This window comes from Ochotona princeps, chromosome 20, assembly GCF_030435755.1.
Source record: "Ochotona princeps isolate mOchPri1 chromosome 20, mOchPri1.hap1, whole genome shotgun sequence".
Classification (NCBI taxonomy): Eukaryota; Metazoa; Chordata; class Mammalia; order Lagomorpha; family Ochotonidae; genus Ochotona; species Ochotona princeps.
Genome location: NC_080851.1, coordinates 6,470,341 through 6,486,042, shown reverse-complemented (window position 1 = coordinate 6,486,042; position 15,702 = coordinate 6,470,341). Strand labels below are relative to the sequence as shown.

General features: G+C 42.4%; 1 protein-coding gene across 4 annotated transcripts in view; it reads left to right on the top strand.

Annotated features, from left to right (window-relative positions):
* ABCB1 (ATP binding cassette subfamily B member 1) overlaps positions 1-15,702 on the top strand; it is a 160,509-nt gene that overhangs the window by 118,037 nt on the left and 26,770 nt on the right. Inside the window, exons 1-7 of one of the 4 annotated variants that reach the window (XM_058678326.1) lie at positions 6,157-6,244; positions 7,681-7,775; positions 8,772-8,896; positions 11,784-11,955; positions 13,660-13,773; positions 14,847-14,957; positions 15,144-15,269. The exons of 2 other annotated variants lie outside the window; for them this stretch is intronic. In XM_058678326.1, coding sequence (XP_058534309.1) covers positions 7,728-7,775; positions 8,772-8,896; positions 11,784-11,955; positions 13,660-13,773; positions 14,847-14,957; positions 15,144-15,269 — 696 coding nt within the window. In that variant the 5' untranslated portion in view covers positions 6,157-6,244; positions 7,681-7,727. Of the gene's footprint in view, positions 1-6,156; positions 6,245-7,680; positions 7,776-8,771; positions 8,897-9,854; positions 9,920-11,783; positions 11,956-13,659; positions 13,774-14,846; positions 14,958-15,143; positions 15,270-15,702 lie in introns of those variants that run through there. One more of the 4 variants, XM_058678327.1, reaches the window with a different exon arrangement.

Here is a 15,702-nt window from a genome sequence, read left to right as displayed (position 1 = left end):
CTGTTTATGCTGCTGGGCACCATCATGGCTGTAGCTCATGGGTCAGGCCTCCCTCTCATGATGATTGTCTTTGGAGAAATGACTGATAAATTTGTGAACACTGCAGAAAACTTCTCCTTTCCCGGTAAGTGTGTTTCAGCTTTATTGTCAGCCTTAGTATTTTGTTCACTGGGTAGAAATGGAGACACTGCTTGTGTAATGACTTGGGTCTTTGAGTCTTTGCAGATAGCATAGATGGAGCTGTGAGATTCTCAGAAAATTCCTCAGATACTAATTTTAGGATCAAGAAACAAAAGTATGGTGGTGATTGTCTTTCAAACCTGGCTAAGGGAATAGGAAGCTTTGTGTCTGAATGAAGCAGACAAGTGCCTCCACTTGAACACTGTGCAGCCACAACAGAGTCTGTCTAGGTGGCGTCCCAGCAGAGATAACCAACAGATTTCCAAATGTACTGGAGAGAGCATTATGGTTATGTTCAGCTTGTAGCTCTGTTTCAAGATTTTACTTTTTATCTCCTACCTCCCTGTTTAAAAAGTTATGCCCAGTTTGTATGTCTACTTGGTGGGTGCTATTGGGGGTTGGGGACGGGCAAAGGGACAGTCAAACAAAACTGAATATAGTACTTTCCTAAAGTGTGAATGGACTCCATGTGAAAAAGTTGTGTGATAGAACTAACTCAAAAGCTGGGCCAAAGGAGGCCTGTGAGTTAGTGTCATCTATAAGAGGGTCCCTGGCAGCAGCATCGGGTGGGGCTCCCAGGCGTACAGTACCTTACTAACCAGGGTCCACTTGTAAGGAAGATTTCTAGGCTTGCTACCAAGCATGAAAGCTGTAGTCCTCCAAGGGATACCAGGGAGGAGAAGGGTAAGTAAAGCTTTGTAGCTAAACAGATGGAATAATTCTACACTGTTCTTACTTGCAATGCTTGCTTGCTTCCCTTCCCCCGCTGTTACTAATTATACCGCTGAGTGGTTTTGACAGGTGGATGTGCCAGACAATTGCCATGTTCTGTGTCCAGGCTCAAATTCAATATCTCCTTGGGGAATGGCACAAGCAATTCAGAGATCTGTAATTGCCGAAATGATAAGCTTACAAGAGTTGCCAACTCTGCCTTAGTAGTCTCCAGGTTGTCAACCCTACTTTTTATGACCCTGACCCTTCAGAGCCATGTTGAACATTATTGGCTGTTGGGGATAATTTGGAAGAGAAAATTCTTCAGATCTTATGACTCTCCATTTCCTGTATTTTGGTAGTTTGTAAAAATAATGTTCTCATATCTTTGGAGAAAAGGAAGGTTTCAAAGGTTACTGAGGGTGTCCACTGGTTATAGAGTTTAGTAAAACTTATGGCAGTTGGGAGTGGATGGATCATTTACCTGAAACCCTCGCTCATGTCAGAGATGTTGCTTGGTTAGAGTCAATTCTGTAGAATTGTTGAGGTTTTGGACAGCTAGATTTAATGGGAGCCAAAGGAGAAGGGAACTCTAGAGGGATAAGAGGTCTAAATTACAGGAAGATCTAGCAGAGACTAACGGTGAACAGAGCCCATCCTTGTCAACAAAACAAAGCTGCTCCCTGACAGGGTGACTCCCTCACAAAGATTCCTCTGTGAAGAAACTATGCACAGAGCATTTCATGTCCAAAACCTGAAGGACAAAGGTCTTGAAAACCATTCTGCAGGAGATCAAGCACTTGAGATCTTTAATAACAATTCTTTGTCACTAGTATCATGTAGGAAAATCTGTGCAGGAAATGGCTTCACCCTACACATCTTTGCATCTCCTTGGAGTTGAGGTGGAAATGCACTTTTGTTCCCTGAGTAAGCGCAGCTGGCTGCCCATACTGCCTGAACTGCGAGGCCAGTCCCCAGCTCTCTGTCATGGTAAATATTTCTGTGTGGCAAAAGGAGTACCCAGAAGAATCAGGGAAGACAGATACTGACTTGAGATGCTGAAGTGACCAGGAAGACTGCTTCTCCCCACCCTATCTTCCATGTATACATTACTGTGACTATTTTATTATTATTCAGGTCCCCCACCCAATGAGTGGCCATTGGCAGAGCATTAACCCCTACATTCCTTACTCTTCTCATGCTTGATGGATAGCCATAGACTTATTGATAGAATTAAATGAGATCATTTACACCAAGTGTCTAGAACATAGTCATCAGTAATTATTGGGGAAAACTAGGTATGAGGGCTTTGAAATAAATCCACCCTTTCACTATCCCGTGTCTTCATGTGTAAAGTAGTTGGGTTCTGTGGGAGTTTTTAGAAATGGACAAATAGCTTCAAGACCTTCCCACGTTCTTGTAGGAAGCATTCAGGGACCTACAGGGGGATTCTCTCTCTTGATACATTAGAAGGCACTTAAGTGTTTTTGTGAAAACCAGATTTTCAGCCAAAGATTCTGACCAGTTGGGCTTGGGGCAGCTTGGACATCCATGTTTTCTTAAGGACCTTATGTGGTTGTGACAGGCCAATCAGCATTGAAAACTAACCATGCTGGACAGGGCCAGATCATTGGGCCCCTGCTGGGGGCACACTAGCCACATTGACCTCCCCATGGTCTCCAAACCACAGGGACTTTGGGCTTCCTCAAAAGGGCTTTGGGTCTTGTTGGGTTACTAACCCAGAATTTGGTGGTCTTTTTTGGCCTGGGATCATGAGAAGCGGGCAGGTCAAGTCTGGGAAGCTGTTTCTGGGGAGAGATCGAGACAGTTTGAGTTACGGCTTCTCATTGGGGAAGTTGTTCAAGCAGAAGAAAAGGATTTCTAAGTTGAGAGGCAGAAAGAATCCACAGGGTTTCCTTCAAATAACATAGGGTTAAAATCAGCGTCTACCCTGAGTTCCAAATGCAGGTCCCTGGGACTCCGTGCACCTGTCTGGGCACCGTTGTGTTGGACTTTCCTCTGTGGTTGACAGAGCGTCTGCTTCCTGGGAAAGAAGAAAGTGAATTTACAGGGTTGAATTAGCAAGAAGAAAAACAGGTGTAATCCCTGCAGGGTCACTGAGCTGAGGACTAGCTGGATTCCTAGCTGTCACCTTGAACTTGTAGCATAGCGGTTAAAATCTTGAGAGCCCAATTAAGTCACTGTCTTGTCATTGCCTCAGACAGTAGTTTGTTTTAAATGAATTTGAACCTTATCTCTCTTTGGGAAAAAGATAAGGAGGATACACAAGGCCCAGAAAACATGACCCCTGGGCTGTTTACATATGATAAAAGAACAAAGAGATGGGCTTCATGGCAAGCGGGAACTGCCAGGCTCTGGCTCAGTGTTCCCAGCAAGGCTGTGCTGTTGTTTTATGCTCATTCTGTGGCTGTGGCAGGTACAGGTGATTTCCTTCTCATGTTGTCACCCTTAGTTTTTTGAACAGTGAAACGAGATAGTTTTCAGTGAATCAATCTGGGCTGACTTACCCTACCCCTTGCTGGCTGTGAGACTCTGCCTCAGTTTCCCTTCTTGTAATGGGGAGTGTATGAAAAGTTCTGATGCCTTATTTGGGGAGGTGGCTGAAGTAGTCACGTCCCACATCGGAGTGCCTGGCTCATGTTCTGGGTTGTCCATTTCTGGTCCAGTTTCCTGCTAATGTGTATCCGTGGTGGCAACAAGTGATGGCTCAAGTACTAGGGATCTGTCACCTGTGTAGGGGAGTTGGATGAAACTCAGACTCCTTCCTTTCTTTTTCTTTTTCTTTTTCTTTTTTTTACCTTTAAAAAAGTCTTCTGAAAAAAAATAATAATCCTGCTTCATGTTGCTATGAAAAGTAAATGAATTGTTACGCATCAATTACTCAGTGCCTGGCATGTACTAAGTTGTGAGACAAAGTCTTGCCTTCCGTTTACTACTGTTTTGAGAACACCAGTCAGTAGGATATGGATGCAGAGACTTAATTGCCAGTGTTGGCTGACTTCCCCTCCATATCTTTGATTTCCCTTCCTTCGTGATGAATGTGGTTCAGTCTTGCTCTTGCTTAGGGCATGTGCAAGTCAGAAAAACAGATGCAGAAAAGAGTTCACAGAAGCAAGTATCTGCAAATTGGTCTGATCCACTTGGAAGCCCCGCATTTTCTATCCTAACCTTTCTTCCTGCCTCCTGTGTACTTTGTGGCCTGGGTCTACCCCAGCCGACCTGTGCAGCCTTTGAAGCCTGCTCCACGGAAGGTTCCAAGACTGCGAGATGGGCAAGGAGGCTGGACAAACTCATCTGCCCCATGTGGGGTGCTTGGTCCTGGACATAAGCCCCAGAGTTCTTTACCTGAGTCACGAGAAGAGTTCCCTAGAGTATGGAAATTGGTTTTTGTTACCTTAACTATAGCACCTTTGATAGGTATGATTGATTTTTTACATTTTTACATTTCGCTTATTTACTTGAGAGATAGAGATACACATGGACAGATGGCACTCCGAGCTTAGTCTACCAGCTTAGTCCTAAACTGCTAACAATTCACTCTGGAACCAGGTCTGGAAATCCAGGTCTTGTGTGTGTGGCCAGAACCCAGTCCCCTGAGCTGTCATGACTGCCTCCCAAAGTGTGCATGAGCAGAGAGCCAGAACCAGGAATACCCAGACACTCTGATATGGAGTTCAGGCATTTAAAAATATGTACACTTACATACGTGATTGTGTATGTGTTGAAAGGAACAGTTACACGATGGGGAAAAGTATCTTCCATCTACTGCTCACTGCCTCAAATGCCTGCCTAGCTGAAGCCAAGAGACAGCCGCTCCAGAGTCCCCTTGCAGAAGACAGGTGCCCAAGAACTTGGGCCATCAACCACTGCTTTTTCAGGGAGCTGGATCCCAAGTGGGGTCAGTAGGATTAGAGCTAAAACTCTGATTCAGGCATCTTAACCACCAGGTCAGATTTGTGCCTCTCTGTAGATTTCACACATTTGACTCTTTGTTAGGTTTCATGCATCTGACAGTGCCTACCAATAGTACACTCTCTTAGAAATGCTTTCTGTTTTGTTTTTATTTAGTGAATTTTTCATTGTCGCTGCTAAATCCAGGCAGAATTCTGGAAGAAGAAATGACTAGGTAATTTCGATATGCATATGTGCTATACATTTTTTAATGTTTCATTATAAAATAATTTCAAACTGTGGAGTTGTAAAAATATCAGAACACCACCTTTGCTCTTTGCCCAGGTGCTCACCTATTGCTACTGTTTCTGTCCTATCTGCGTGTCTAGTCTGTGGTATACACCGTGTCCTTTACTTCAGCATAGTTCCAAAGAACTAGGATGCTTTCTTACATATCCACAGAACAGTTAATCATTTCAATTCATTTAATATTGAAATGAGACATTTACCTACTATATTATCTCAATTCCAATTTTGTTAATTGTTCCAGTTGTGTTGTCTATGCCATTTTCTTTAGTCTTCCCAACAGAAATCCCCAAACCCTAAATCAAAATGTTGGCATGGTGCATATCAATTAATGTCGCTCACTGAAGTGCTTGCCAGTCTGTATGCTGGAGGCATCTGTCTAGAAACAGTTTGTGAAATTAGATTTAAAATATATTTGAAAATGTAGAAACTGTATGTCTGATTTTTAAAAACTCACTACTAATTGAGCTACATTTTCCCTGCAAATTTTTTAGAATTCATGACTTTTTATTATTTAAGATATTTTCAAATCCTATCAGATATTTTTGATTCTTCAAATAAACAATATAAACTTTGAGTCATTTCATAGGCTCACTCTGTTTATTCCTAAATTTGCAAATGTATGTAAAAGTGAACTTTTTAGAACAACAAAATATTTAAGCACAGTACATAGTTAGGAAAGAGAAGTTAAATTTTCTCTACAAATTGTCATTATCACTTAAAAGTGAATCATTAACATGATTGTTTTTACAGTAAGCATAAAAATGTATCTGTTTTTCTTTGATAGATAGCTCAAGGAAGTAGACTTGCCTACAGAGTTCATCATCATCTTGTAATCTGAAAAAAGAGACAAAACTTCAATGTGTATTCGTTACGATGTCCTTCACAGTCTCTCCTGAAAGGAAAAAAAATATTTAAAAGAGCCTTTCTAATTACTCTCCAGGTATGCATACTACTACTCAGGATTAGGTGCTGGAGTTCTCATAGCTGCCTATATACAAGTTTCGTTTTGGACTTTGGCAGCTGGTCGACAGATTAAGAAAATTCGGCAAAAATTTTTTCATGCTATTCTAAGACAGGAAGTAGGCTGGTTCGACATCAACAACACCGCTGAACTCAATACACGGCTAACAGAGTAAGTGAATTATTAATGTCATATTTTTGTAAAGAAAGTATCCACTGACTGTGAAAGATTATCAGTGATAAAATATGACTTAGTGAGCATTTGATGTGTCCTGGGAAAAGACCAATCTGACATCCATTTCTTGCTCATAAATGTAGGTTTCACGGGTGGAAGGGGAAATCCCTGAGCCTATGGAACTGTATTACGAACAATAAAAACATTTAAAAAGTAGGTTGCATGCTGTTTAGTACCCCCCTCCCGCATAGTAGAATCAGTGTGTGTCGGGACAGAGCACAGGTCTTGTTACTTCTAAGGAGCTTTCTACAGGGCCCCACAGGTGCTAGGCCCTCCCTCAGCAAAAGCAACTGAATGAATGAATAAACGATTGAATCCATTTTCCAGAGAGTCTTGCTTTACTAAATATTGATTCTGCACTCATTCAACAAATCCCTGCAGACCTGTGGGATGCTGAACACAGTGTTAGGTATTTGTGATGTCCCCATGAACAAAGCAGAGGTCATTGTCCTTCCGGTGCTGTTGTTCTAGGAGGGGGAGGTTGAAGGTAAACTTTTCATAACAGTGCTGGCCAGAGCTCAGTGAGCACAGAAGGCGCAAAGAGGAGGGAAGATCAAGGCATTTTTAGGCTCTGGGAGACTTCAGTAAGGGTGCCAGCTTTCACCCCCTGCCAAAGCAGCAGCCGTTGGGAGGGTTTGGGCTGAGGACACTGTGGTCAGACTTCTGTTTTCAGATAGTTGGGGCAAGGGTGGAAGCAAGCACCTTAAGCTCATTGAATATCCCTTATTGGAAATGCTGAGCCTAGAAGGGTTTCAGATTTCAGAAGGTTTGGAATCTTAAATACTTTCATAGATTTTACTGGTTTTAAACCCTAAATCTGAAATCCAAAATACCCTAAAATCTGAAACTTTCTGAACACCGTAAACTGTCCAAGCCTCAAACCCACACTCTAGAAGTTTCAGTTTTCAAAGTCCTTCAGAATTTGGATTTTTCAGATTAGGGATGCTGTTACTCTAACAGATGATACTTCCCCATAGCTCTTCCCTCATACTGGTGAACACCCTTCCTGCTTGTAAACAGATACTTCTGCGCAAAAGGTGACTGCTTCTCCAACAGGATTCATTAATTGAATAGCATCAGCTTTAACATGATTAACGTCTTAGAAGCCTGAGCTAATCCTGAATTTCTTCCTTTGTCCAGTATTCAGAAGGGGACAATGTCATTCGAGAGGATAAGAGTCTGAAAGAGGCTTGCAGTAGTGTGCCACTGTTTGACCTGTGTGTTTGTGAACTGTCTGCATCACCCTCCTAACCGAAGACCTCCTGCCTGTAACCACCTAGGTGTGATCTTTTTTAGTGACATCTCCAAAATCAGTGAAGGAATTGGTGACAAGGTTGGAATGTTCTTTCAAGCAGTAGCCACGTTTTTTGCAGGATTCATAGTAGGGTTCATCAGAGGATGGAAACTCACCCTTGTGATCATGGCCATCAGCCCTGTCCTAGGGCTGTCTGCAGCCGTCTGGGCAAAGGTGTGTAAATAGTGGGAACTGTCAATGTGTGCTAACCCCCACACACAGGGTTATCCTCAGTAGCTGGAACTCAGTTACTTGCATGCTGTGGATCTGTGTTAAATGTCTGTTGGAACTGCATCCAGAAGTAGATTGTTATAATACTATTTTAATAAAAAGTTTAATTGTATGTGGTTCAAAAAATCACATTTCTAACTTCAGTTACAGATTTGTTGCACTATATGATTTCTTTGAGTAAATCTTGAGACATATTAGTGGAAGTGGCTTATACTTATAGAACATTGCTCCAAATTACAAGTGTATAAAACAATGTTTGGATGTGTTTTTGTTACTTTCAACTGTTACCCGTTAAGTGGAGTTCTGGCCGTGTTTTAGTTACTTTTAACTGTCACCTATTAAGGGGCGTTCTGCTAGCTTTGCCTTGCAATCACATGCTGACAGTCTGCTATTGAATCAACGCGCGAGTTGAGAAATTTCACTGACTTTTTCGCTCCTTCTGGAGTTGATCATTTACTTCAAAATCTACTTACAGATTTTTGGTTTTGATTATTCTTTCATTATTCTGAAACAGCTTGTTTAGCCTTCCTATTTCTGATTGAATGCCCGTAAATAAATCTGGGAATATTGTTGGTCGTTGTAAATTATAACAGAGTAAAGAGCAAGATGGTGAAATCTGTTAAAGCGGTACGATTTTGTTTTATCTCATCTTAACATGAATAGAGAAAAACATATGAAATTTGACACTGTTCCCCCAAACCTCAGCCTGAGGATTACGCATGGATTTCTTCTTGCTGAACCCTCTGTGAGGGAGCCTCTGAGTAGGTGGACCAGGTCTAACTCTTGTAGCAGGTGGGCAGCCTGTGTCATTTGCTGTGTGATGTTGATGTTTAGGTAAAGAATAGACTTTAGGGAGAAAAAGGGAGGTTAAGGAATGGAGCAGAGTGTTGTTTGAATTTTTGCCTACACAGGCATCACAACTGTTTCTCTCCTGTGCAGATACTGTCGGCCTTCAGTGACAAAGAACTTGCTGCATATGCAAAAGCAGGTGCCGTGGCAGAGGAGGCTCTGGGGGCCATTCGGACCGTGATAGCGTTCGGGGGCCAGAACAAGGAGCTGGAAAGGTCAGGAGGATCCTTTGTCCACGGCTGCTATGTCTTGTGACTCATTCTTCCGTGGCATCTGCCTTGTACCTTGCTCGCTGTTACACTAACTCCTCTACCAGCGCTCGGCACCTCTTGCAGTTGGATGGCTACAGGTTGACTTGAGGCTGTTCCCCAGGGTTCTTCACATTCCAGGGGCTTTCTTGGCAGGCTGGTGAGGCCCAAGAGTGCCCTTCTGAGACAACTGCTTGTGAATGCACAAGATAAAACCTGGAGTTACAGGAAAACAGTTCTATGGAAATGCAGCTCTCAAAATATTCTTACCTTATTGCTGCTTTCACTTCTGTATGACTCAACAGGGGAAGAGACAGACCTGAAGAACTGGGGCCTCCCAGGTGCAGGCCAGAGTTCACCATAGGCCTGGGTAGGATTTCTTTAGTCCAGGCAGAGCTTCCTGCTCCGGCCCTGTCTTTCAGATCACAGTCAAGTCTGGCTACCGCACCTGCTGGCTCCTGCGCTGATGAGCCAGCTCTTTGGGATGCCCCTGGGATTGAGGACCTGAGTGGTCTCCTTAAAAAGCAAGCAAACACATTGCTGTGTATGACTGACATCTACAAAGTTGTCTGTATTTAGGGTGACCATCTCAAAGAGTTGGGGATACAGTATACATACCTCTATTCTGCTTTACCTGAATGTAAATAACCATTTAACATTTTTTTGTAAATAACACTATTCCCCAAAGTAACTGAAGGATGACCCCATGTGTTTTCTTCTGCCCTTCTGTGGCACACCTGCTACCTATAGTTCTTTGGAACAAAAATTCTCCAGGAATCTCCGGTGTTAAAAGCAGTCTCTCTAATCGCTCTGTTTCATTTTTTCTTGCTCTTTCTTAATCCTTCTTCAAAGGCCGTGTGTGTCTGCTTCTTTAACCTCTTCCTTTTGTCTCTCTCACCACTGCTTCCTGTACACAGTAGTCCCTGTGGGGCCCACTAACCCTCAGTCGCACCCCAGAATGTCAGTGTGCTGAGTCTCGCCTGAGAGAAGGTAATTACTGCTGTTCCCGCAGCCCTGGATCACACTGGGAGGCAGACAGGAGCCTTCCTGCCTGCGCCAGGGGACACTGCACTGAGCATGTCCTTCTAGGCCAGCTGCCCAGTCATAGCCCCGCCAACCGGGTACAACACCTAGGAAAGTCCGCTGGAGTGCTCGGTGCTTTAAGCAATTTCAAAGATGAACTTTTTTGGTGGCAGCATACATTTTTCTAAAAGCTAATAATTCTCTCATCGAAAACTAAATTTTAAAAAATGAATTTTTGTCGTTATTAAGAGAAACACTCTTAATTTATGGAATTTCCTTCAGTACTTCATTATATATCCAGTGGAGTATTGCTCCCTGGCTTCCAGGAGCCAAAATGAACTGCCCCTAGAAAGGAAAAGTAGGCTTAGTTCAATTTGATGTAAAATTCTGAAAGTTTAAGAATTGTTCTAGGCATTTGTAGCTTTATATAAAATCCTTAAAGCTAGTAATATGAATTTGAATTAGCATTAAACTATAATAGCAATAAAATGAGCAAAATTCAGGAAAAGATGAAATCTGGGCACATTTATAATAAGAAGAATGGGAAATTTCAGGTTTGCCAACCATGTAAGATTTTATGTACCTCACAGTAATCTTACAGGGTGGGATTTTCTTGTTTTTTTTGTTTTTTTGGGTTTTTTTTTTTTTTTTTAAAGATTTGTCTCATTTTCATTTGAAAGGCAGAATTACAAAGAAGGAGAGACAGAGATTTTCCATCTGCTAATTGACTCCCCAAATGACTGAGCCAATCCAAAGCCAGGAGTTTCCTTCAAGTCTCCCACCTGGATGCACGGGCCCAAGGACTTGGGTCATCATCTGTTTGTTTCCCAGACCAAAAGCAGAGAGCTGGATTGAAACATGGAGCAGCAGACATGAACTGGCACCCATACGAGATGCCAGCACTGCAGGTGGAGGATAAGCCCATTAAAGCACCATGTCAGCCCTAACATGGGCAAAACAAAATCTAGAAAAATTGAATAAGAACCTGTGTCCAGGCCCAGCGGCGTGGCCTAGCGGCTAAAGTCCTTGCCTTGAACACACCGGGATCCCATATCGGCGCCGGTTCTAATCCCAGCAGCTCCACTTCCCATCCAGCTCCCTGCTTGTGGCCTGGGAGAGCAGTCGAGGACAGCCCAATTCATTGGGACCCTGCACCCATGTGGGAGACTCGGAAGGGGTTCCTGGTTCCCGGCATCGGATTGGCGCACACCAGCCGTTGCGGCTCACTTGGGGAATGAATCATTGGACGGAAGATGTTCCTCTCTGTCTCTCCTCTGTATATCTGACTTTGTAATAAAATAAATAAATCTTTAAAAACAAAAAGAACCTGTGTCCTATACTCTATAACCTTGTACCTACCTTCAAGATTGGAGGTCAGGTTAATAACACACACACACACATATATCAAAGACAGACGTTCAGGTTTATTACCAGAACTTGTAACATTTATGTCCCTTGACTAATGGGGCTACAGAGGGAGGATTCAGTTTCCATGAGAATCTCTTCAAAGTCTGGAGCAGTGTTCACATTTCAGCTGGTCTAGGTTCTCTCCTTCCACTTGACTTGTGTTGCCAGCCAGGCTGGTGGTGGAAAAGTTCTTTAATATGCCAGTGGTGAGACTTCAGTTCTGGAACCATCACAACACTAAGGGGAATGGGTTCAGGCCAAGAAAGAGAAGGCCTGGATCTGTTCCTTTCTAGCTGATCCTGAATTAGTTCAGTTCCCAGGAAGATGGATCTCGCCAACAACAGATTGTCACCTTGATGGGGGTGACTGTGGCTCAGTGAAGGGTGGTTGTTCTTCATCACATTATCCTTTTCTTTTCCGGTAGGTATCAGAAACATTTAGAAAATGCCAAGAAGATTGGAATTAAGAAAGCCATTTCAGCAAACATCTCCATGGGCATTGCCTTCCTGTTGATCTATGCCTCATATGCACTGGCCTTCTGGTATGGGTCCACTCTGGTTATATCCAGAGAATACACCATTGGGAATGCAATGACGGTGAGCACCTTTCCTACTGCTTATGGAGAATCTGAAAATACCACTTCCATGTTCTTTCATAACCGTCCTTTTCAAAGGTCAGGTCCTGATTCTGGATTTTTGTCTATTGGTGAATCTTTGCTATCCTGCTGTCCTAGCTGGATTTGTAGGTTGTGGAAGCCATAATCATGATTGGGAAAGGACAATATCATGTGGCTATGCCATTTGAGAAATGACATATAATAAGAAATGGAAAAGACTTGTCGCTATACAAATAAGGATTGGAACCATCCTCATGGGATGTTCTGTTATAGAAGAGGAAGCTACATAGGTCATTGTATAGGAGGTCATTAAGTTTACTTAATACAAAAGCTTGTATTCCTGTAATTCTCATAATCTTGACTATAGTGAGTTTTGTTCATTTTTCATTATGAGAATACTCTTTTAATGTTATAAAACAATATATACTAAAAATAAAATGTAGAATTTTAGACATTAAGATTATGTCTAATAACCCATATACACTTGGTAAATTTTAGTCTAGATACCTTCCTCTATTCACAGTCTTGTTTTCTTGCAAAACTAGTATCAAAATAATATACCTTTTAACAATCTTTTTTCTAAACTGGCAAATATTTCGTGACCATTGTTCTGCACGTTTGACAATCAGAACATGAAATCTTTTAAATAGAAATCTTCTGAAACCAGCACTGCCCTGTCTTCCAAGTGGAGGACCCTGGGCCTGATGGGGCTCTTTGATGTTGACACGGGGTTACCCTGGATGGTAGCATGTTGAAGGCGCTTTACACCATGATAGCTTCAGACGCCACTGAGGGCCTCAAGGATGTTTGGCCTCACCGTTCTAAAAGCTAGGTCTGTGTGTCCTCACTTCCATCTGCTCACTGCCTGAGAGTCTGGGAGTGTGTCACCCTTCACTTCCTACTGAAATGTGTGAGGCTAGGAGATTGAGTCCAGACTTTGCCAGTGGCCTCTTGTGTTGTTTGTCCTCTCAATTTCAGCACAGACAGTAACATTTACCCCATAGGCCCAGAGTGGTGCTGGCCGTGAAGTGAGCCTGCTATGGAGAGTATGGAATTCTGTGGAGACATTCTTCTCTCACTGAGCCTTTTCTGTGATTTCACTTAACCGTATTTGACCAGTATTTGGGTTCTGAACGGGTGGCTTTACGGTCAAGAGATTTTACCTCACTCAGAGATAAAGGAGTAGCTTCTCTTTTTTTATGTTTTTCTCGATTACATTGCTTTACTGTTAAGCTGTAAAATGATGTGTGTGTGAATGTGTAAAATGCAGCTGTGTTAAAGTTCTATAGAGCCCATTGAATACTGTGTATAATCTACAATGAACTTTCTGTACGGTTCCATGCATTGGTAGAGTCAACCCTATAGGAATGACTGTAACACTGACGGGGCATGCTTCTTTTTGGCAGCATTAGCTTCAGGGTCAACCCAGCAATCTGCGGAAATCTTCCAACTCTGTGTTCAGGAGAAGACAACAGATAGTTAGAAAAGGAGACAAAAAGTATTTCTGAGTTTGAAAAACTCATTCATGCAATGCAATGTGTTGTATTAACTTTGTAAATTTTAATTTTTAACTGCTTTTGAAAATAGGATAAGTCTTTGTGTCTGTGCTTGTGTTTCAGACAAGCCGTGTTTCATGGAACAGTGAATGCCGGAAAGTAACTTTCACTCCGGTTCTTTCGCTCAGGTCTTTTTTTCAATCCTCATTGGGGCTTTTAGTGTCGGTCAGGCTGCCCCGTGTGTGGACGCCTTTGCCAATGCAAGAGGAGCGGCGTACGTGATCTTTAATATCATCGACAGTGTAAGTCACTGCCGGTTTTTGTGCTGGAGAAGTCTCTGAGCTTTGGATAGTTAAATCTGCTTGTGGGTTATGTATTTTTTGGGTCAATGAGTTTGTTGTGCTGAATATCATGAAATTTAGCCTTATAAAATAACTGACCTCTCAGTAGTGAGTGAAACATAATCCCTCTTAATTATCTGAAAGGTTCTCTTCAAGTGATATGATACCACTGATCTTATTTTGTAGGAGGATGCCTGCTCTAGTGTATCTCTATTATTCTAGTGTATTACTGTTATTCACTTTCCAGGGCAAAGAGATTTCTGTTCCTAGGTTTTCTCTTTTGTGTAGCCAGACTGAGAATATTAGGGTTTCCATTGGGATGCATGGGAGGTAGATGAGAATGGCCACCGTTGGCTGTGGGTCGTCACCTCCCAAAGTGATTACTATATTTGATGTGATTTTGAATCAACTGTATTGGATAAATTGAAGTAACTACAGGAGAGAAGCATTTTCCTGTGTTGATATAGTAGATACCAGATAGTTTTAAGATAATTTGATAATATAATGTTCCTGTTTGACCATGTCATGAGAAAATTGCTCAGCTTCCCAACATGCAAAAAGGTCGCATGTTCCTAAATACTTTTTCTGTAATCATTCAGTCTTCTCAACCCAGTTTCTTTAGTCTATTGTTTAGAAATAATCTGGCTTTAATAAATGCTAAAATATAAATGACAGAATATTTCTATAATTATTGCATTTGTATAAATGAATGAATCTGATAGTTTTAGTGATCTGACAAGGAAATATTTTATGAAGTGAAATGAATATTTCCTGTATACTTTTCAGAAAAGACTTTCTGAAAGGGAATGTTTCCTGAAATAACACACACACACACACACACACACACAACCAGAGAGAGAGAGAGAGAGAGAGAGAGAGAGAGAGAGAGAGTCTTCTTGTTGGATTTAGTCTCATGCGAGAGAGAGAGGTGTCACATCCCAGATCTTGTTTTGGGAATTTGCTGAATCGTATTTCTTTAAAATGCAGTTCTTTTGTCTTATGATGAAATAGTCATTGAATTTTGTTTTATTTAGAATCCTAAAATTGACAGTTTTTCAGAGAGAGGACACAAGCCCGAGAGCATTAAGGGGGATCTGGAGTTCAACGATGTTCATTTTTCTTACCCGTCTCGAACAAATGTAAAGGTACTGTCAGGTTATAGGAATTCCCAATTCCAGCTCACTGAGAACCGCCTTAATGAAGTTACTATTACTGTGATCTTAATGTGATAATATTCTCTATCTGATGGATTTTTTACAAACTCCAACCTGGGCTGAGTCGTGCTGTCTTTAAGGCGTGGTTGTGAAGAGCTGTCTTTCCCTCCCCTTCAGATCCTGAAGGGCCTCAGCCTGAAGGTGCAGAGCGGGCAGACGGTGGCCCTGGTGGGGAGCAGCGGCTGCGGGAAGAGCACGGCTGTGCAGCTGATGCAGAGGCTCTATGACCCCACGGAGGGCGTGGTAAGTGGGTGAGAAACAGGTAGAGGTTGGTTCTTGGAAATGGGCTTCCCAGGGTGAATGTGCAAGTGAATCCAGTCTTGTCACAGGGGCTACAGAATTGCCATGCCTCCCAGGGATGCATGCTCCCCTGGGCTGGTTTCACCTACTCCCTAAAAGCCCCAGGAGCTAGACAGTACTGTCTTCCATTCCCAGCTGAGCTCTTTCAGAACCCACTGAACTGCTGGGTAACAAGCATTTGTCCCACGGGGGAGTTACCCTCCTGGGGTTACAGGGTTGGGGCAAACATTCCATGTAGCAGTGCCTGGTGTTGTGTTAACCAGTGTCATTAGATATCTTAGGGCAAAAATTAAACCTGTCAAAGACAAGGTGGGATCGTCTGTAAAACTTCTCAGGACATGGAAATGAGTCTTTTTCTGGTTTTTGGCTTTTCAAA